The sequence below is a fragment of the Serinus canaria genome, chromosome 5 (genome assembly GCF_022539315.1).
Source record: "Serinus canaria isolate serCan28SL12 chromosome 5, serCan2020, whole genome shotgun sequence".
NCBI classification, from domain to species: domain Eukaryota; kingdom Metazoa; phylum Chordata; class Aves; order Passeriformes; family Fringillidae; genus Serinus; species Serinus canaria.
In genome coordinates, this window is record NC_066319.1 from 28,644,274 (window position 1) to 28,665,227 (window position 20,954).

At 45.3% G+C, this 20,954-nt stretch overlaps 1 protein-coding gene across 3 annotated transcripts in view; it reads right to left on the bottom strand.

Annotated features, from left to right (window-relative positions):
• Positions 1-390: 390 nt before the first annotated feature.
• PLEKHD1 (pleckstrin homology and coiled-coil domain containing D1) overlaps positions 391-20,954 on the bottom strand; it is a 32,091-nt gene continuing 11,527 nt past the window's right edge. For 2 of the 3 annotated variants that reach the window (XM_030239807.2, XM_050975712.1), the window contains exons 6-16: positions 20,482-20,571; positions 19,894-19,970; positions 15,090-15,181; positions 12,195-12,247; positions 10,086-10,180; positions 9,083-9,176; positions 7,650-7,828; positions 7,024-7,156; positions 5,147-5,291; positions 3,056-3,205; positions 391-2,661 (exon numbers count right to left, since the gene is read on the bottom strand). In XM_030239807.2, the coding sequence (XP_030095667.1) occupies positions 2,501-2,661; positions 3,056-3,205; positions 5,147-5,291; positions 7,024-7,156; positions 7,650-7,828; positions 9,083-9,176; positions 10,086-10,180; positions 12,195-12,247; positions 15,090-15,181; positions 19,894-19,970; positions 20,482-20,520 (1,218 nt within the window). In that variant the 5' untranslated portion in view covers positions 20,521-20,571 and the 3' untranslated portion in view covers positions 391-2,500. The remainder of the gene's footprint in view (positions 2,662-3,055; positions 3,206-5,146; positions 5,292-7,023; positions 7,157-7,649; positions 7,829-9,082; positions 9,177-10,085; positions 10,181-12,194; positions 12,248-15,089; positions 15,182-19,893; positions 19,971-20,481; positions 20,572-20,954) is intronic. The other variant, XM_050975713.1, reaches the window with a different exon arrangement.

A 20,954-nucleotide genomic window follows, 5' to 3' on the forward strand; every position in this document is an offset into this window, starting at 1 on the left:
TACAGCAGGAAGTGACTGATGGAAAGCACCTCCTCACAGGTGGCTCAGGGCACATCTTGCTGGTTACACACAGAGTCGTTCACTGACTTCAGGTAAGCAAGTGGGAACTTTCTACTTTAGATGTGATACATTCTGCTTTAACTTTATACACAATTTTAGAGTGGGTAGCAAGGGTGAAAGCTTTTTACATACAGCCAATCCTTCTGAGAGGTGATGCTCAGCACGTAACACAACTCAGTGAAGCAGAGGAACTGTGCTGGCAGTAAATGAGAGTGTCACCATGATTTGTTTGAACTCCTGCAGAGACAATTTAACATCATTTGGGTGACAGTGTATCAAAAACACACAAGAATTCATTCTAGTGTCAGCATAACTTTTATTTACTTATTGCTGTCAATATGCACAGTAAAGGAAGACCTGATGTGGCTACCTCCTGCATACAATACTTCTGATGAGTCAGAGATTGTGGCTTTGATGGTAATAGAACAAAAATGCTGTATTCACAGGCCACAGGGTGATTTTCCTAACTGCCTGAATTACAGATGCATTCCCTAGCTATCCTTCATTCTGTCCCTTCCAGCATCACCTAATATAGACTTTGTAACTGGAAAATATCCAGAGATTATTTGGGACTTTGTAACTGGAAAATATCCAGAGATTATTTGGCATAAAGGAAAAAACCATTTCTGTATTGCTTCTTTATCACAGCCCTTCAGCCTTGTAGGAGCAAGAATTCATTTGTGGCTTTCTAGCATATAAACACAAGTAGATAAACCACAGAAGGATCAGGTATGCTAAGGAAGGATGGAGACAATCTTCTCCTACCATATCACCTATTATCACAAAAACATCCTTCTTCAGAGCTGGATCCTGACATGAAACCTCCCAATGAAACCTCCTAATGACTGGCAGAAGGATACTAGTCAGTAACTGACTGAAATGGGAAGTACAGGCTGTGCTTTCAAAGCTTTTCCTCTGGTCACACTGGAGTGATTCCATCCAGGAGCATCACACTGTTACAGGATGTTCCTCCACCCAGCATTAACCACTCTCCTCTGGCTGGTAAGACAAGGCTTGCTTCCCAGCCTCATCCTTGACTTCTCCCAAGGAACAACACTAAATTGGTAGGGAATTATGTAGGCGGCCAGCAGCCAAAGGCTGTGAGTGGACACTGTGACAGTCTGAATGGGACAGTAGCAAGCAACTATCTGTGTGCCACTGGACATACATAATACCCAGGGGTCCTAATGCCATGAAAGATAAAGTAAATCTACACTTTACCACCTCCTAACCCCTAACTGTACCTCTGCTGCTTACTTCATTCACCTTTGCATTGTCCATTTCCTAATTTCCCAATTAATATGCAGGAGAAAACAGGGCATCACTCTCAGCGTGCTTATCCTGTGGTCTGTAAGCACCAGGCAACACTGTTTCTACAGCATGGGTAATTATTAGCCAACTGGTTGCTTAAAATAGGTGGGGGAGGCTGCAAGGGGCTCCACAACAAAGTGACTCCTCTCCTGTACTCTGCTTCCACAGCCCTTAGAGCTTGCCTGAAGTGGCAGTGGCTTTTGTTGCTGGACAGTCCTCACCCTCCTGCCCTCCAACTCACCTCACAGAGGTGTTGAGGAAGCCATCAAAACTGAGTCAAAGGCTTCTTCACACTGAGGTATAGATAGCCAATAGATAACACCTTCCCTAGCACATATTCCCCTGTTCTGACACAGCTAGATGTGCAAGTGCAAAAAGTGTCCAAAGGTGGCCCTGGAACGTTCTGTCCACCATCGACACAACAGAACACTCCCTCCAGTTTCCATCAATGCCATTGAGTTACCTATAAGCTCTTCTCTGTACATGATCCTCCTTGGACCCAAATCCATAGCATCCTCCTGTTGTCTTCACCTTGTGTTGTTGCTGTTTGCTTGAAATGATGTAGCATCAAGACAAAAAGTTTGGCCCTGTGTTTGATACTTTTGCCTGTGCTTGGGAGGCTGGGACTGCTGCAGCCTTCAGGAAATGTGCCCCACCATAGTGCTGATTGACTGAGGGTGTGTAGCAAGCCAAGTCCTAGAGGGGATCAGGTAGAACAGGGTCAGCTGTGCTCAGCTGAGGAGATTACACTAGCTGGAACAAAGGCTGCTAAAGGTTTCCTCAGAAACACTTGTGTTTGGCAAACACTCTACACAGGGAAGGAAAGGAGAGGCACTTCCTAAGCTACGGTCTCTGGTTCACTTAAAGACAGACTGTGGCATCTTGGCCAAACATGGCTTACAGTAAGCAGCTGAAGCAAACAGGTCTGGAGTGGTCAGCAGAGAAGATCTCCAAGGCTGCAGGAAGCACTCAAACGAAAGCAAAGCCAATAACTGAAGGGATTGCCCACATACAATTCTCCCCCACCTTCCCCACCAAATGCCAGATCTCCCTTCTGAGCCTAGTGCCAAGGCTGTAATTTGTGGAGCTGAATGGCAGGTTGATCTCAGAAACCCCCTTCCAGAAAGAGTCACTTTTTGTCCCCTGAAGCAGAATCCTTTTGTGACCTCATGATTTGATAGATAGTTTTCCTAAAGCGCTGGTCCCGGCTGAGTCTTTTGGCTGCTTCTTTCAGCTCTTCAATGTTTTCAGCTTCTGCATGTGAGAAGATGAAGGACTGTGACTGTTTCACTGAAAAAAGAACAGCACAGAAAGGTAAGCACTCTCCATCAGGGACACAAACTGAAGATAAAATTTCACTAGAGTTCATGAGCCACATGACCAACATAACTGAGCCTCAGTTTGTGATTAGGTATTCTGCTGATGTCATATTTAAGTATGTTTTTTTAGGGGGCCAGGACTATCACAGAAGTTTAGCTTTCAACATATATAAAGAAATAGGCAATAAGTACACAGGCTCAGTGCCTGCCCTCTGGGAAAGGAAGCTACAAGTAGCACTGTTGCTCCATTCTGCTGCTAAGGAACATGAAATAGAAACAACATTTGCAGATTTTACAGTTCTGCCAGCCCCACGGGCACAGATCTGCTCTGCAGGACGTGAAGTAGCAGGCTGGCCAACACCTACTGTCATTCCAGGAAGCGCTGGTTCTCCGGCAGCGGAAGCGGCAGCTCTTTATGCGGCGAGTGGCAGCCTTGTGGATGTACACAGAGTTCTTCATGATCACAGGCATCTTGGCCTCCAGCTCAGCATTGCGGATGCACTCCTCAAAGAACTCTGGGAAGAGAACACCACTCTTACAGTGATGGGACACACACTCCAAGCAATGAACCAGTCACAAGGGACTGCACTCATTGGTGGGCTGAGCCAGGTAATGATGACCTTCACGAACAACAATGCATAAAGCTCCAGAATATCATCAGGAAGAACATTTTCAAAGTGACAAAAACCTCCAGTTCCTAACAAATGCATATTCAAATTTAGAAAGAACAGCAGTCATCCATTCCACATCAGTAATTCTCACAACTGCTTGTGACTCAACTGCCAAAAGCCTTTGATACTGTGATAAAACTTCACAACTCTAAAGCCTTGCTTATTATACTTTCTTTGAAGGACTTCTAAAACCAGTCAGGTCTAGCTGGAAAAGGAAGGTGTTGGCAACACCAGCACAGGCACACATGGCAAGGGATTTCTTAATAGCATAGCAAATACTAGCACGTAGTTACATATATTATGAGCTCCAAAAAAAGCCCCATGTCCAAACGCTGACATTATTCTGCCCTGATCTGCCACACAAACTGCTTTTCCTGGCCCATTTCTCCTCTTATGGTCTGACCAGTGTCTATTCTGCCATTCCAGTCTTGCTGTCCTCCTGCCTGTTGCTGGTCCTTTGCTGATCAAAAGCATCAGGTGCTAATGTGCCCAAACTCTTCTATAAAGGGCAGGGCAGAGCTGCAGGAACCACTTGGAAGGACTGAGGCAATCTGTGCTGGGACTAATGTTACGGGAAACATTGCTGGTCCCTTATTTTCTCTAGTGCTCTGCTCATCAGTACATTTTCACTCTTTCGAAAAAAACATCCCCCAAAATCTAAGGTTGGAAATATCAGGAGACATTCAGCATCAGTTACTGATTTATGCCCTGTGAAGCTCTACTTGAATGCTGAGCTCAGCACATCCACTTTTGCTCTGTTTTCTTACCATGGCTCTGAGCCAGTGAGATGAAGTTCAGAATCATGACTGTTTTTCTCCATTTAGAAATCTTATGCAGAAACTACTGAATAATACTTATAAAATTTAAATATATATAAATTATAAGTATGTGAAAAGATATAAAACTATTTATACATTTATTTTTCCCTAACAGTGCTCAGAATACCACAGGACTTTTTGACTTTTCTGTATTGGCCCAGTACATCCACCCTTCACTGAAACGAAGCCTTAACTGTACAGACACAGCACCTTCATAAACACTTCTCCCTGCACTATAACTTGAGTGTGAAAACCAAGCAAGATTTGACTCAATTGAAGCTGCTTATGTCAGTTCTCAAGCCTGACTCAAGCCAAATGCCAGGGTAATGTCCCCCAAAAGAATCCAAAAAGACCCAACCCAAACAAACCAAAAAAAGGCAAAGAAACAGGGATAACTTGTGAAGAACATAAGTCTTTTACACCTGACCTGCACTGCAGTGCTGAGCGGATGCTGTGATTCAGCTCTGAGTAAAGACCCAAACTTCACCTTCTGGGTCATCCACCAGCACGTTGCTACAGCAACCACAGGCCTCCTCGAACTGGTGATATTCTTTTAACCAAGGCTGATAAATAAAACCTTGAGGGGAATCAGAGGACTCCTTATAACTCAGACCTAGTCAGTTGTCAGTTTTTATAGTTCTGCCACAGCTTCCCTGTTTGACATTTTGGAAAGTATTTGCTCATCTCTAGGTTTGCCTTCCACCCAACAGAGAAGGCTGGAATAATTTCATGCTCCTTTGAGAGGCTGGAATAATTTCAACCTCCTTTGAGGGCAAAACACCAACTACCCGCATAGCACGTATGGCTCCTCAAAGGGGAGATGTGGTGGAGGTACAAGAAGTTGGGAGACCACATTTATGTGCAGCTTTGCTAATTTGGAATCTTCTTTGTGTGTCTGGGAAGATAGGTAGAAATATTTCCTCCTGTGAGTTTGCTCATCAGTAGAGAGCATGGATGACTAACTTACTTCTCAAGTTACTGACATCTGCTTTCATCTTCTTCTCTTTCTCCTTGTTGCAATTCAGGGAATTTAAGCCTTGCTCCAAGCTCTGCAAGGCTTCCTCAGCCTCTCTCAGTCTCTTCTCCAGATCCATGCGTACCTTCACTTCAGCCTGAGGAAGAAAATAAGAATTGCTGGTAAACAGCTTTTTTCTCAGTAAACATCCTGGTAACTCACAAGGTCTGCGAGGGACTTGCCATGGATGAAAATGAAAAGACAGTGATGGAAATCCTTAGAAATATTGCAAGGCAATATAAAGGCATTTCTCATGTCTTCAAACAGAATCTGAAGTCCAGATTATTTCAGTAATTTTCCTTTACTCTGACTTCATTTTTCACAGTTTTCCTCCCATTGCATAAACCATATGGAACCAGAGATGGTATTTCAACACATGAATTTGTGCTAATGCAAGTACTTGCAGCTGAGCAGGAACAGAAGGACATCAATCCAGCTGAGACAGACTTGAGATAAAGGCAGTCAATTCCCACAGAGGGATGTACAGTGCTTAGTTTCAGAAACAAAACACAAGAGAAGTTAGAAATACTGTACTAGTTTAGCAAATGAGAAAGACTACACAGCTTAGGTCAACTTTGCTTTAGTCTGGCCAAGTAGAAGGTTACAAGATAAGAAAATATTGGAGGTGCAGGAAAAATTAACATAGGGAGGTTTTTTTGGATAAAGCACTTGCGTAAGGAGCTTGAGTGTCAAACAGCCAATTATTAACATAATCTTCACATTATTTATATTTAAATAAAATACCATATTTGTCCAGTTACCTTTGCATAGATTAACGTATTGTCTGTTACGAAGGAGGGCTGGTCCCTCAGCTGAATCCCTCTGCTTTTGAACCCAAGTTCTTGCAGAGGTTACTGAGGATTTAAAAGTCTTAAGGTTGGTTTTCTGAGCACAAGTAAGGAGGGAAGATGTCTGCTCAGTGCTGCAACATCCATATTAGCATTTCTTTGAAATCATCTTTATTTTTGATTGTGCCTACTTTCCTCTTTTACTTCTTTTCCTTCCCTCCAGCTATAGATTATGCTTTCACAGTAGCAAATTGAAAGACTTGCACTGAATAGATTAATCAGGCTTCAGGATACAAAAATAAACAGTAGTACTACATAGATATAAGATAGCAATTTCATGTGTTACCATGATATCATAGTGCTTTGGGTAGGAAGAGACCTTAAAGATCATCTCATTCCAACCTCTCGGCCATGGGGAGGGATAATTTTTACTAGAACAGGTTTCTCAGAGCTCCATCCAACCCAATCCTGAACACTTCCAGGCTGGAATATCCAAAACTTCTCTGAGCAACTTGTTTCAATGTCTCACCACCCTCACAGTAAAGAATTTCTTTCTAATACCTAATCGAAACCTCTCCTCTTTCACTTTGAAGCCAATCTCACCTGTCCTATCACTATGTGTACTTGTAAAAATTCCTGTAAGGTTTCCTTCTCAGAGCCTTCTCTTCCCTAGGCCAAACAGCCCCAACTCTCTCAGCCTGTCTTCACAGGAGAGGTGCTCCAGCCCTCCGAGCACCTTGGTGGTGCTTCTCTGGGCTCACTCCAACAGGTCGATGTCCTTCCAGAGCTGGATGCAGCACTGCAGGTGGTGTCTCAGCAGAGTGGAGCAGAGGGACAGCATCACCTCCCTCTCTCTGCCTGCTACTATGCTTTGGATGCAGGCCAGGATACGGTTGGCAATATGAAACACAGCTAATGAAGATTTATGACCAAAATGACTAAATAAAACCAGGAGTTTGGCTTGATAGGGAATAAATTGAAAGAGAAAATAGAAGCACTCTGAGCCCCGGGACAGCAATAGGTGACATATGCAGGGGGTACCTTGAGGTCTCTCTCTGCCTGCTGTTTCTCTGCAGTCAGCTCCGAGAGCGAGTTCTGCAGCGCTTGCGACTGCGAAGAGTAAAACTCCCGCTCCTCCTCCAGTGCTCGAGACCGCTCCTCATTCTCCTTCATCCTGGTGCATGGCACAGCAAACAAAGATGATCATTCCCACCCCAACACAACTCACAGGAAGGAAAGGAGCTCTGTGTCATGATGGGGCATGCTCAACTACCTGACTACCCAGAGCAAAGAGACGCTAACAGGAGCACTGTGTACTCCATTCCAATAACACAGGCATTGCTGGAGAATGCAGGTGGACCGTTCTTGAATGGAACATTCTCAACTCCCAGATGAGGCCCAGGAGAACCAAACACTCCTTATGGACAGGCCATAAGGTTCACATGCACAAGTCCTGGTTTGAAAGGAGCAGGCCCAGCTGGGACCAAGTTCAGCTGCCCTGCCTCACTCGGTCTCCTTTGAAGGATTTGTAACCTGAACTCATGCCATTAGAACCAGTCAAGCTTCCAGACTTGCCGGATGCTGGCAACCAAAAAGAAAGTCAGCAGACAGTCACATCATTCAGCACCACTAAGCCTGAGCAGAAGTGTCCTCTTTCCCCACTTCACCTTTTCTCTGCCAGGAGTTTCTCCTGCAGAAGTTGCTGCATCTTCTCTTCAATCTGTCGCAGGCTGCAGTGCAGTCCCCAGATGGGGCTTTGCTCCTTGCTGGGGCTGGTTGGAGGTGGGATCTGGCTCTCATTTTCTTCTAGCATCTCCAGCATTTGTTGTTTTTCCAGGGAGAGCTCCTTGAAGAAGGACAAGAGATTGTGAGTATCAACCAAGTCTAATGTTTCTGCTCCTGTTCCTGCCTGGTTCTTCCTTACTGAGTGCCCCACCCTTACAGCCACATGCCTCATTCAGGTAAAACACAGGAATAACAAAATTTGGGTTTCATTTTATACCTGCTTCACAGGGAGCAAGCCTCCAACACAGCCTTCAGTACAAAGGGGTGAATCAGCAGGCCCCTTTGATGTGATATGCTAGTAAGGACACAGCTCAGGGACTGGAACCTTGTGCTTCCCTGGTGCATCACAGATGAAGGCAGCTTCCCTGCCTTCTCTGCTCCACTTGTGGCAACCAGAGGCACCCCCTCTGTGGTACTTTTAACTGTGGGCAGTAGGACACATCACACTGTTTGCCTCTGAAGTGTTCAATGTGCAATTAGGGCAGGAATGGTACTTCCATAGCTTTCCAGTTCTTTTTGTCACAACTGCGGGCAAGGAGAAGAGCTCAAAGGAACAGATTTTTGGATAAACTTGCAAGATCTGACACAAACATTAAAGATGACCTTGCAGCTTCAGAATGCCAACTGTGTGGAAATTTCACAAAAAGTATACTTTTAGAAAAGACACTTTCCACAAATCCACCAGTAAGGAAAGATTTTAATACATCAAGACTCTGTTTCCTACATTCCCATGTGGTACATGATTTCCTTGGGAATCACGCTCCCTTCTGTGAACAAAGAATGCTCCTCTGCTGCTTCGAATTCCACCGGAAGGTAGGGAGGTGCAGTTTAAAAAAAAAGCTCATCACATACTTACAGTCATGTTGGCTGGAAGGGACCTTCCAGTAGGCTCCTGCCCAGCTTGCTGCTCAGAGCCAGTCTGGCAGCACAGCAGGATATGGTCTGTGGCTGTTTACAGTCTGACAACAGTCCACGATGAAGGTTCCCCAGCCTCTCCGACTGTCTGCCTGCCCATCAGGTGAAAATTCTCTCCCTGCTGTTCCACCTGAGCCTCCTAAACTACAACTTATTCTGGTTATTGTCCTACCACTAGATCACCTGGCACTGCCGAGAAAGTCTTGGTTCAGTTGTGCTCTTTGTCATTCCTCATCCTTTTCTGCAGGGAGTTTTGATCTTCATATCAGCTACCAAATGAACCTGTTCATTCCATACAGCACTTCAACTCTGGCATTAGCAGATGCTGGATTCGTGCCATGTGACAGCATTGCTTTCAGGCCCAAATGCTGTCACTCAGAGGGGAGGAGCAGTCACTCACCTCCAGGGTGTTCTGTAAGGACTCTGTCAGGCTTCGCAACTCTTTCTTCTCTTCCTCCACTCCTTTAAGGGAGCGGGCTGTGAGCTCCAGCTCCCTAAAGAAGCAAAAAGGGTGGCAGCTATTGCAGGGGAACAACAGCCCTGCAGACCGTGCCCAGGCTGTGCGGGCTGTGGTTCTCCTGGTGCAGGACCTGCAACCATCAGCTGGTATAGCCGGTCCTGGAGAGCCAGAAGTTTGCCAGAAAGCATCACATCCTCCCCTGGACACACTACAGGTGTCCAGGAACTTCACTGTGCCTCCTGATCATCAAACCCAACCCAAGAGTTACTGTGCTTCTCCAGCAAGGGCATGGCCATGGTTGTAACTGAAAGAGCTCAGACACAGCAATCATATCTAAGCAGAGCCTGTGAGAGCAAAAATGATTTGCAAAATCACACTGGCTTTTCTGAGATTTTACTTAGGGAGAAAAAAAGAAAAATTAAAAGAGAGTGATAGTAAAAAATGTTCCTTCAACACTTGGGGCAAAGTACTTGGATCCTTCTAAGTACATTTGCTGCTAATATTTTGCATAGTTAACTTCAAAAATTACAAGACTAATCTTGGTAAGGCAACATCATCTTACATTTATCGTCATTCAGCTGATGGTGGAAAACCAGATCCAGGTGTCTGGAACCCACATAGCTGCTCAGTCAGCTGAACTAATTGCCTCTCTGAAATCGTCTCTTGCACCTGTCCCTCGCCATGCTACCCCAACTAAACTGGGGGTTGCTTGTGTCCCAGCACTTTAACATTAAATTTCTGGAGACCTGAGTGCAAAATGAAGCTAAGCTGTGTTCTATTGGCCACAATCAATAGCAAATGCAGGTAAAGAGCCCCCAGCCATTCCTGTTTTGGTCAATGCAGCATCTCCTTCCTACATGCACAAACCAGACTGTTTGGATTCACCACCACAGTGGTACTTTTGCCCGGAGTGGGAGTTGTGTCCTTTCCCTGCCCTGCGTACCGTCGGATCTCCTCCTGCTCCAGCCGCAGCTCCCGCACCACCTCTTCAAAACGCTGCTTCTCTGCTTCCAGGATCTGGTTCAGACGCTCGAGTTCCTGCTCCAAAAGAGAAGACAGGAATGTACTCTGCCAACACAGTTAGGAGAGGCTTCCCTGCTAACAGCACCTGGGACTTTTAACATGGCATTTAACCCAAGCTGTGTAGAGCTACAGGGTGTCTGACTCCACCACACTTTTGTCCTGGGGCAATTAGAAGGATTTGAGGTTGCTTGAGGATTTTCAGACATCCAGAAGTCCCAGCCAGGTTACCAAGTACCTGGAAATCTCAGACATGCTCCCTGCACAGGTCAGCTCAGCCACACATATACAGAAGGTCCAAAACTCCCAGGGAATGCTGGGCTTACTTGTATGTACCATTTTCAAGCACCCACCCATACAGACACAGAAAAGCCACACAGCCTCAGAATGCAGCAGCTCCACAATTTCTGTGGGGCTAGTGTGGGTAGAAGTGTCATACTTCTACCAGCTCAGCCTTTCTTCTCACCCCCACTGGGGCAGGAAAACACAAACTATTCAATTATAGCTTTGCACAGTTCAATCAGCCTGTCACCATATTTGTGCTGATAAAACCAAAATTCAGCAAGGGTCCCTCTCCGGGTCAGGTCCCCTTGCAGCCATAGTTGCTGTGCAGAACTCCTGCTACAGGCCCATGCCAGTCACAGAACAGTGATGGCACTGAATAAATTCATACTAAGACTCTTACTCCATGATGCAGGTACACAGTTTGAGCTGCTTTCCCAACATACTGCTCTGAAGCCTTCAGGCTCCCAGAGGGTCAAACCACTGTTCAGTGAGCTCTGCATTCAGTCCTTCACAGCACCAAATTCCTTCAAACTAACCCAGCCTCATCTGTTCTTTGTGGGCAATGGAGTTATTATGCATGGCTTTGGAAGAGCAGAGATTTGTTCCAAGATCTTCATACAAGGTCATTTCCCCCCACCGTGGCTGTTGGCTGTGCAGCAGGCTACCTCACCATCTCACCAGAGGGAGATGTCTCTCTGCAAAGGCAAAAGGAGCTTAGCCCTAAGCAAGTGCCCAAGCCAATTTTAGATTTTAGCTCTACAGAAATGTATGCAAGAAAAATATAGGCCTGAGAAGCCTAGGTCAGCATTGCCATCTTTTCCTAAGGAGAGGCAGCAGTCATTCTGGATTAACTGGAAAAGAGCATGAGGCACTTTGCAATGTTGTTACACAGTGGTCCATATCCATGCAGACTTTCCAACAGTGTGATAGGACAATCCATTTGCACAGCTATCCTGCCATGGCTTTATGATGGTGCTATAAAAATTGGTATCGATTTGGATCAGTAAATATAAGGATGTACTACTTTTATTATGTTAGGCAATTATAAGCTAGGAATAGTTTGAAAAATAGCTATAAACTTGATAAAGCAACCTGGCCTAGTAGAAGATGTCCCTCCCTGCCTCCCTGCCCATGGCAGGGGAGTAGGAACAAGATGATCTTTAAGGTCCTTTCCAACCCAAACCATTCTATTCTAAGGTAAATTAAGGTATAACAGTCACATTTAAGGGAGTGCTCTCTTGATTTTTCCCTACTACAACATTTTTTATTCTCCCCCTCTCTGTTATGTCCAAAGAACAAATCACAATGTTTTTTGTGCTCCTTGTTTCTCACAACCGTATCTCTATGCTAGAACAATGTTTGTTTACTTGCTTTCTAACTGTGGAGATGGGTCTTAATTGCCACAATCTTCCTGAATCTGCCAAATAACACTTGTGTAATTCAATCCATGAGTGAGTATGAATTTCATTTGATCCTCCTCCCTGGTCCTCCTAGAGTCAAAAAGACAAACCTGCTGCATGGAAAGTAACAGGGAAAGGGAGCAGGAATACACACTCCATGACCCACCTCACGGCACAGGTCTTATTCCTCTCTTCATCCACAGGACCAAGAGCTTGGCTGGAGATTCTTGTGCCTCCACAAGCCTCTCTCCCTGAACACTGACATGCCTTCAAAGCAACAAGTGCCAACCTCCCAGCAGTTCTCTTCAACATGGCAGTTGAAGGAAACTGGCTTGTGATGAACTCACCTCTTTTTGCTCCCTCTGCAAACATAGCTCTTCTGTTTCTTCCATTAGTTTATCTGCAAGCACACAAAAGAAGTCCAAGAACAGAGAAAAGCATTTTATATCCTCAGGATATTTACAAACAAGAAACACTGACTTTTTGAAGCTTGAAAATGCAGCATTCCCTATTCTTTTGTGTGTATCTGTCTGGGAGGCTCCAAGGGCTGAGATGGCACTAATGGGATGTTCTATAACTTCCCTCTGCCAAATAACTTAATCAACTAAACAAGCATATTGCTTTGTACTCATTCTAAGGTTTCTTCTCAATGTTCTTAAAGAGCATTAATGAACCATCCTTCACCATCCTCCAGCTGAGTAAGGAAAATATTCTTATCTCTGCTTCACAGATAAGGAACAAGATACAGAAAGAGGGTGCAGAGGGTCACACAACATGTAGCAGCAGTCAGTTTTCCTGCAGCTCAGTGCCCCATCCTCACCTGCCTAGCCCATCATCCTCTCCCTGGCCTCTGGGCACCACTGCCAACTCCCTACTGTCACCTTGGGATGTCCCAGCCAAGCCCAGAAATCAATCCCTAACTTAGCCACAAAGCTTCTGCTGCACAGAGCAGTTCCCCTCAATGTCAGTTGCTCTTGTCCACTGAATACACACCTGCCCAGCAGAGGCTGTGCTCTGGTCCTCACCCTGCAGCCTGCTGCACCTCTGCTGTACCAGCTCCAAGCTCAGAGGCTCTGCCCTGGGCAGCTCTGAGCCAGGCTTACAGGAACCCAGACAGAAACGCTTCTCGTGGTCAAGAGTCGGGCTTAGCTCTCAGCTCTGCCACCCAGCTGCCATGGGAGCAGGGGCAGATTGACTGGAGCACTTCTGTCTTCCTCTTGTCAGGTGAGTGAGGTGTTACTGGTTTCCCTGGTACTGAGGACCTGACAAGGCTACTGCTGTTGGCAGGATTCCTACTTCTAGGAGGAATGCTATATGCTATATATGTATGTATATGTATATATGTATATATGCTATATACTACTTCTAGGAGGAATGCTACCTCTACCTCCTGCCCAAAGCAGAGCTCCTGGTGCCACAGAAATAGTGTTACATTACCAAAGCTCTGCTGAGCACCACTGCTGCCTTTCTTTCCCACTCTCTCCCTCTTCCCCCTGGCCAGAGCCCAGCACAGATGCACTGTAATTACAGAGGCTCTCCCACCTTCCCTCTTCTGTCTCTCTTGGGGGGCCCAAGCCCTGGACCTGATGGGCTTCTGTAATGTCCATGTTTGACAGTGAAACCTGGATCCCAGCTGGGTGGAAAATAACTCAGTGTGGATTCACGACATTCCTTAGAGCAGTGTTTCCACAGAGAGCTTTGACCTCCTTCCAGGAACAGTGCCTGACCTCAAAGCTTGACTACAGGATGGACACAGATCATCGAAGGTAAGGCTAATGAGGCAGAAGCTTAGCACTTATATAGAAATAGTTCATGTCAAAAGAAAGTAACCAACTGTGACAATTGACCAGCTCTGAATGTTCTTGTCATGGACCAAAGAAGCCAGGGAGATACATATTTGATATTCCAAATATCTCCTGTTTGCCACAGAATGTGTATTCTTCTATTTCTCCACCACGTTTTCTTTTTTCATACTCTTTAGTCTTTAAAGCCCTTTCATTTGCTCTGGTGGTTGCAAAATAATGTTTTGATGAAATTTTCCTGTTTCTATCTAATTTTCCTCCTGTTTGTGTCCCTTCAGGTCCTCCTCTCAGCATCCCTGTTATTCCTTTGTCAAGTGTGGAACCATTTCTCCGTGCCTGCCTCACGTACAAGCCCATCCATCACCTCACGTGGGTGAATGATGTTCAGATGGACAGAGTAAACATGCCTTGAGACATGAGCTATGATCACTGCTACATGTGAGACCATATGCTGAGATCAGCCCTGATCAGCGTGGATGCAGAAATGCCAAAAGCTCCTTAAGATTCCTCCAGTGGCTTGACAATTAGGAGTAAATAGCATGAGCCCCTGCTCAAGGCATCACCAACCTGAAGCACCCAAATTTCTGCTATCTTATTTAAAGCAGGTAACTCTCCAGACAAGTCACTGGGCCCACACCTGTGACCCGCAGCCCCCAGGTCAGAAGTTCTCTGAGACCTGGGGAATGCTGTAACTTAGAGGGCATCTGGGTTTAAAGGGCTGCTCTCCCTTGGCTCTTCCTATAGGCAATGCAGGGAAGAGATGACTGGAACTCCCAAGGCAGTCAGAGCATCCAAGGTATCAGGCCATGCAGAGGCTGGTTCCTAAACAGGGGGTTGGATTACACAATCTACTTCTCTTCGTAACCAGATTATTTCAGGTGCATCTGTTCTTTCTCCACTGTCTACAGAGGGAGCACTGACAAATTAGCCACTGCCATTAGATACCTCAAACAAGCCTATGTAAATGCTCCCACTTCCAAAATTAACAGTGTCAGCAAATACAAAGATCAATTAGAGTAAGACCAAATAAAACACCAGCTAGGTGAAGAAAACCCATGTATGAAAAGCTCTGACCAACCTCAGAAGTATCAGTCCTGTCTGACTGAGGGAGACAAAGGTATTGTCTGTTTGCCTGTGAGCAGCTGAAACCAGCACATCCAAACCTCTCAGGGGTGGCAAATGTTTGTACAGATGAGCCACGGAGGACTGCAGCATGTTGGGCAAAGCACGTTCCTCCTTCACACTCCACACAAATGTCCAGATCCCACCTTAACTTTTGCATGTTTTGACTCCCTTCAGACCTGAATTTCACCTGCTGACTACTCAAAAGCTTCATCCAGAGAAAACCTGTAGCTGCTTGGCTTGACCACAATGACAACTCCAGGAAAAGCAAAATTACTATTTTGGCCTTTTTGGTTTTTCAAAGTAAGAGTTTCCTACCTAAATATTCCTGTTTCTCCTTGGCCAGCTGTAGTCCTTGAGCTTCCAGGCTCTCGATCATGGCTTCTCCCAGTTGGGCATTCTTCCAGGTCCTAGGGAGAGCAGACACAAAGCAGGCTATGTGAGAGAGCTAAGGGTCCCACAGACTAGGATAGGGGACTCAGCCTAGCAAACTGCCAAGGAATTCAAACATGCAGACTCTTATCAGCTGGGACCATGATTCTCTAAAATTTTTCTCCACAAACAAATTGGAGAGATTTCCCTGGCACTCATTAATTTTTTTTTTTTTTTTACTACATGGGCTATATGTCAACACTTCACTGCTATTAAAATGTTTTTTCCAGTGTTTTGGAGATTTTTATACTGAACTTAATTCTGAGGACTCTCCAGACCAATCCAGCACATTCACAGCCTTCAACTGTAACAGGATGTACCTGGAACCCTTTAAATGACAGACTTTGGAACCAGATTTTAGATTTAACTCTAGTAACTTCCCACCTCCAGCAACACTGTCTTCTGCAGCATTTCCTTTTGTTGTTAGAGTCACTCTATCCCTTCAGACTTCAACCACTTATTGAATCCTTCCTGTGGCCTTTTACCTTCAGTCTTTCTGGTATCCATTATACATCCTGGAAGCAATCAACCCCTCCTCTGCTAAAGTTGTAAGCCACTAGGACTTGCTGTCTGGCCCTACACTGAGTCAAATGCTTTATCCTGACAATGAAGAACCAGAGATAAAAGCCAGACAAGATGCTAGCAAATAGGGAATGTTAAAGGAAGCAGGCATATTCAAAGAGCACCTTGTGTTACTGTAGGGGCACTGGCCAGAGGATCTCAAGGTCTCTTAAACATTTTATGAAGCAAAGCTAAAAAAAGGGCCTGTGGAGCAGATACCCATTAGCAATTGAGTTCACAGACAGGCTAGGCTTTAATACAGATATTAAACATCAAGGACAAGCACACACTAAAACCAAAAATAGAACCAGAAATGGAGTTTGCTGCTAACTTCTATTCATGTTTCATTAGAAAAAAATCTAAACATATAAAATGCATAACATTAAAACATACCTAAAATTGATTCCAATATGCTTATATAGATATGTATACAGGAACAGCAATTGTTGCCCAGAAATTCTGCCATCTCTGTTAAATCCTAAGGGATCTTTTTAAATATCTATAAAGCTTCCTGTACTGGGCCTCTTTGTTAACAATTTGAAATTGTAGCTTTTTGGAAAATGTTAATTTGGCAAGCTCCGATTTCAAGGCAAGCTGCACTTTGTCTCTTATAAAATCCAGATGAATAAATTAAACACACACCACCCCAGGGAGCAGGCAGCTCACAGCTCCAGCAGCCCACGCTCTTTGCAGATATATGTGTTTCTTGTCAGCTAATGAGGCTATTTCTAAAGTAGAAAGGAAATTAGAACACTAATGTAAAAGGTGCTATTTTGCCCACAGGTAGACATCTTCATCTTCAGTGAGAATATGTGGGTGTGAATGTGTTTTCTCACTAACATTCCCTGTTACAGGACAAATCTGATCCCAGAGAAGCAAACAGGTCAAGATGGGAGTGGGGGCAACGGCAGAGTTTATCATATGATTACATGGAGAGTATCAAAACATCTGTAGCCTTTAAGGTGTCTGTTTACAGATTCACCTTTTCAGTGCTCCCTCCCTTCCCAGACTAACAAGACATTTCCCTGTCTATTACTCAAAGATGACTGCACCCACTGCTGTGTGACTTTGAAAATGAAATTGGTTCACCATGTAGCATTTAAGCTTTTATTCCTACATCTGCTGGAACCAGTGCTGGTGTAACCACAGCTACAGGGAGGTACCAGGCTATGAGGTACCTTCAGCTGAGGGGCAAGCAAGAGCTTCTTCTATTTTTTATTTCTTTCCAAGTGAGTTTCCATCAGATAAAGCTGCATTGCTTAAAGTATTGGAAAGCACAGGGCCAGGAAGGCTTATAGGACAAGTAGAAAGCCCCTGACTGAAAAAAAAAAAAACCAAACCAAAACAAACCCAAAGCTGTAGAGAATCTCCATCATATATACACCTCAATCACTGTCTGTTCCAGTCCCTCTGCAGCACTGGGAATATCTCTTTAGTTTTCACTGCATTTTACCTTTCTGGGTAGCACTCACAGCCAATTTTTGGAGACACTTAGCACTTTGTAGTCTGCAGGATGTAAGTACTATGTTACTTTTTTTTTTCTCCTGCATTGCCCACCAAGTTTACTTTGTACCAGCTCAGGGAATGCTGCTATGGACAGAGGGAGGTTATGTGTGCCCCTCTCCCCTACCAGCAGCAGCAAAGCCTCTCTGCATGGGAAGAGAGCCTGGCAGTCTGGGAGTCAGGCCTGTGTGCATTTCCAAAAAGCTTTCACAATCTGGCAAGTGTGGCAAGTCTAAGCCACAACATTTTGGAAGTGTGGGGATGCCATCAGTTCCCCTCTGCATTGAATAAGCCATTTCCCTACCAGGGCAGGAGGCTTGGAAAGGAGTGAAGAACTGAAGGGATCACCAAGCATGTTGATAGTGGAAGCAATGAGTTGTGCAGGCACATACACATGATCCACCCCAGATGGAAAAAGGGAGTGGACAAAATTGAAACAAAGGACAGAGGATACTTCCCAGCCTGGATTTGGTTTTCCTCCTTTGCCTATGTCCATATCTCAGTCTATGGAGTTTGTTTTGGAGTTGGGCTTTTTTTTTCTCCTTTTTCTTTTTTTCAAAAAAGTTGTTTGTTTGTAAGTTTTTGGGGTTTTTAGGGTTTTTTTGGTCAACTTTAAATAATTATGGAAACAGCAGGATGATCCCAGCTAAGTGCTGCAGTGCCACTGTCAGTACAATCTTCATTTAGGAACAAAAGAATACAATAACAGAATGCCTAGAATAATCAGCGGTATTCTTTTAGCTTTTCTATTCACTGCAGATTAATTTATTGGCCCATGCTGTCCTTTCTGACTGCTGTTTAGCTCCCAACCTGACCCTGTTAAATCACATAATCTGTGCTTTTCCTCACATGCAGGCTACCTTCAACACTGATGAGACTGGCACTGGGGCTGCACCACTCTCTGATGCAAGAACAGAAGCACAGAGGGGAGGAAAGTTGTCTCAGGTGGATTTTCAACTAGGTGCAGGTGGTCTGCTGTATGATAGCAGCCACTTCTAGCTTCTGTTTTAAATGCTACTGCTGGAATATTAAAGCATGGGCTAGAGAAAAGGCTGGCTCTGTGACAAATGCAGCAATGCAGGACTTATTTGTGCATACCTGTCCTGAGTTGTGCTGCCCTCCTCCTTCCCTCCCATACACACCTGATAGATAAACTTGCTCCCAAATTATTGCCCGTGACAATAATTGATCCTAACATTGGCAAAGCCAAGTGTGGACCTGGGCTATTCAATAAAAATCTCCAAACTGCTCCAGGGCTACCTCTGTGTCTGTCACTTCTCCTCTGCAGTGGCCAAGGCTGCTTGTGCCAAGGGGGTGGCAGACCTCTGCCTTGGGTCTTGTGTCCACAGGACTCCTACTCCCATGAAATGTCATGGACAGCTTAGTGTTGGAGTTCATACACTGCCATGGAGAGAATAGCTTGCCCCAGCACCACAGCCAAACACAGAGCTTGCAGCACAGAGCTTGGCTTGGGCTGATCCACCATAACATTAGGTTCCCCATTAATTAAAAATCTACATTTTGAGCCTCACAACATTGAAATTAACTGAGATATTGCCTTAACATGTACACATACCTGCACACACTGGTATATTACAAGTTAAACTGCTTCTGTCCCTACAGTGATAAGAGACCACACATGTGATGCAGCCAGGAAGGGCAGAGCAAAATGCTCATTGCTTTAAGCCTCAGAGCTGAATGGTAGGCTCTGCTCTACAAACCCAGGAAGTTCCTGTATCTCATTTGGGAGAGTCAAATCCCTGTTTTAGTATTATCTCTTCCTGCATCTGCTGAAATTTAGAAGGAGCCTGCTCTGGTTTGCAGGACAGCTGCTCATTGCACTGTCAGGCTCCTGGGTGCTGGGGGATTGCAGAGCTGGAGGCCAACAAACAGCAAATCTGTCCAGCATTCTCAGCAGAGTGTGAATCAGTACTGAATGCAGACAGTAATCAAACCCTCTCACCTCTGCAGGTGAGCTGGAAATGCTTTGCTAACACTGCCTCTCCTGGGATTTAGGCCATCTCCGCATTTCACAATAAAACTGTTTTGAGAGGCCAAATCCTGCTGCTGCACAGCCTGAGCACCCACAGATCTGGACAGAAGGAATGCACACCCCAGGGACACAGAACTGCATCACAGCTACTGTTATTGATCAGAACTGTGCTGGTGAGGTCCCTGCTCATAGCAGGACATAGAGACACATAGGCAGCTGCTCACTAGCTTCATTCCTTGCCTGTTCTGCTCTTACTTTACCCCAAATTCATACAGAGAGGTTGTCTGACCCCCACTTCCATCAAGCCTGCAAACCTTGCTTCCCACACAAAACGGACTGGGAGGGTTCCCACATCTCTGAGGCACAAGAGAGGGATAGCAGATGGAACTCAGTGTATCAGCATTTTGCAGATGACAGCCTGGGGTGGTGAGCAGAGAGACACACTGCACAACAACATGGGAAGCTTTGCATCAGTTTTAGAGCACTCCCCTTTAGAGTAAGGATGTGTCCAGGAGGCAAGTAAAGCTCTCACTGGTTTTGAGAAGCTTGTCTGACTCCCCACAGCCCTTCCTCTTTATCCTTTATACACCAACAGAGCAGATCAAAGTAAATAAGGAATAGAAAGGAGCTTACACTTTTCCAGACTCCTGTAGCATCTCCAGCCACTGAGCCTGCTCAAACTCTGATTCAGCTGCTAGAACAATGTTACCCTGGAAGAGGGGAGGGGAGGGGAAAAAAGCCCAGATTAGAGAGGCTGGTGCCTTATGCACCTCTGTGCATTCCTGGCATGAAGTTGTGGTAGGAGCAGAGCCCACCACAGCCTTCCACCTCCACAAGAAGCATCACAGGGGAGCAAATACAACCTAGGCCTACCACACACTGGGAAGTGTGCACACAGCAGTCACAGCTGGAATAACACTGATAGGGCAACATGGGCTCTAAGGCTCTTAAAAACCTGTCCACTGGTCTGCTAGTATCATAAAACCTGGGGTTAGAAAGTGCAAGTTTCCTTGTTGGTTGTCCAAGCAGCAACAGCAGCAGCAGCAGCAAAGTCTTGAGGGAACTTGGGATGCTAAGTCACCCTTGCCCTCAGGATAGTCTGTCCAGAGAGAGTAGGCATACCTTGGTGGGGAGGGAAAAGTCTGCCAGTCCAGCTCTGCTCATCAGCATTAACCTGTTCTGTGGTGTTTGGAGGTCTTTAGAGGAAAGAAATCTACTTACGTGGAAGTCTTCATGAGAGATCTTTATGGCATAGGGCATGTTGGCCTCTTCTTTGGGCTCCACAATGCAGCCTCCCAGGGGTATGACACCCTGGAGATAAACCAGAGCACTATAATCAGTCAGAAAAATCAAGTATAACTATCAACTAACCAGGAGCTCCAACCAACCAGGAGCAGAAATTTCAGTCACTTTGTTGGCCCCTTCCTGCCTTGGCTACCCCGGGAGGTGCAATACACACAGTTCCTACAAAGCAGAGGGACCCTCATCACCACCAGGAAACCCTCAGCCAGTATCTGGAAGGGGGTAAGGATGGCAGACCTGCCTTCAGCATGGAGGGAAAGCTATTCGCTAGAACATGGAAGCAGAAACTGTTTCATCAAGTCGGAAGTGATTTCCAAGAGGAGCAAATGTTTCAGAGTCAGTGTGGTATCATGAGAGAGGCTGTGCATCCATTGCAGTCTCTGTCAGCAGTC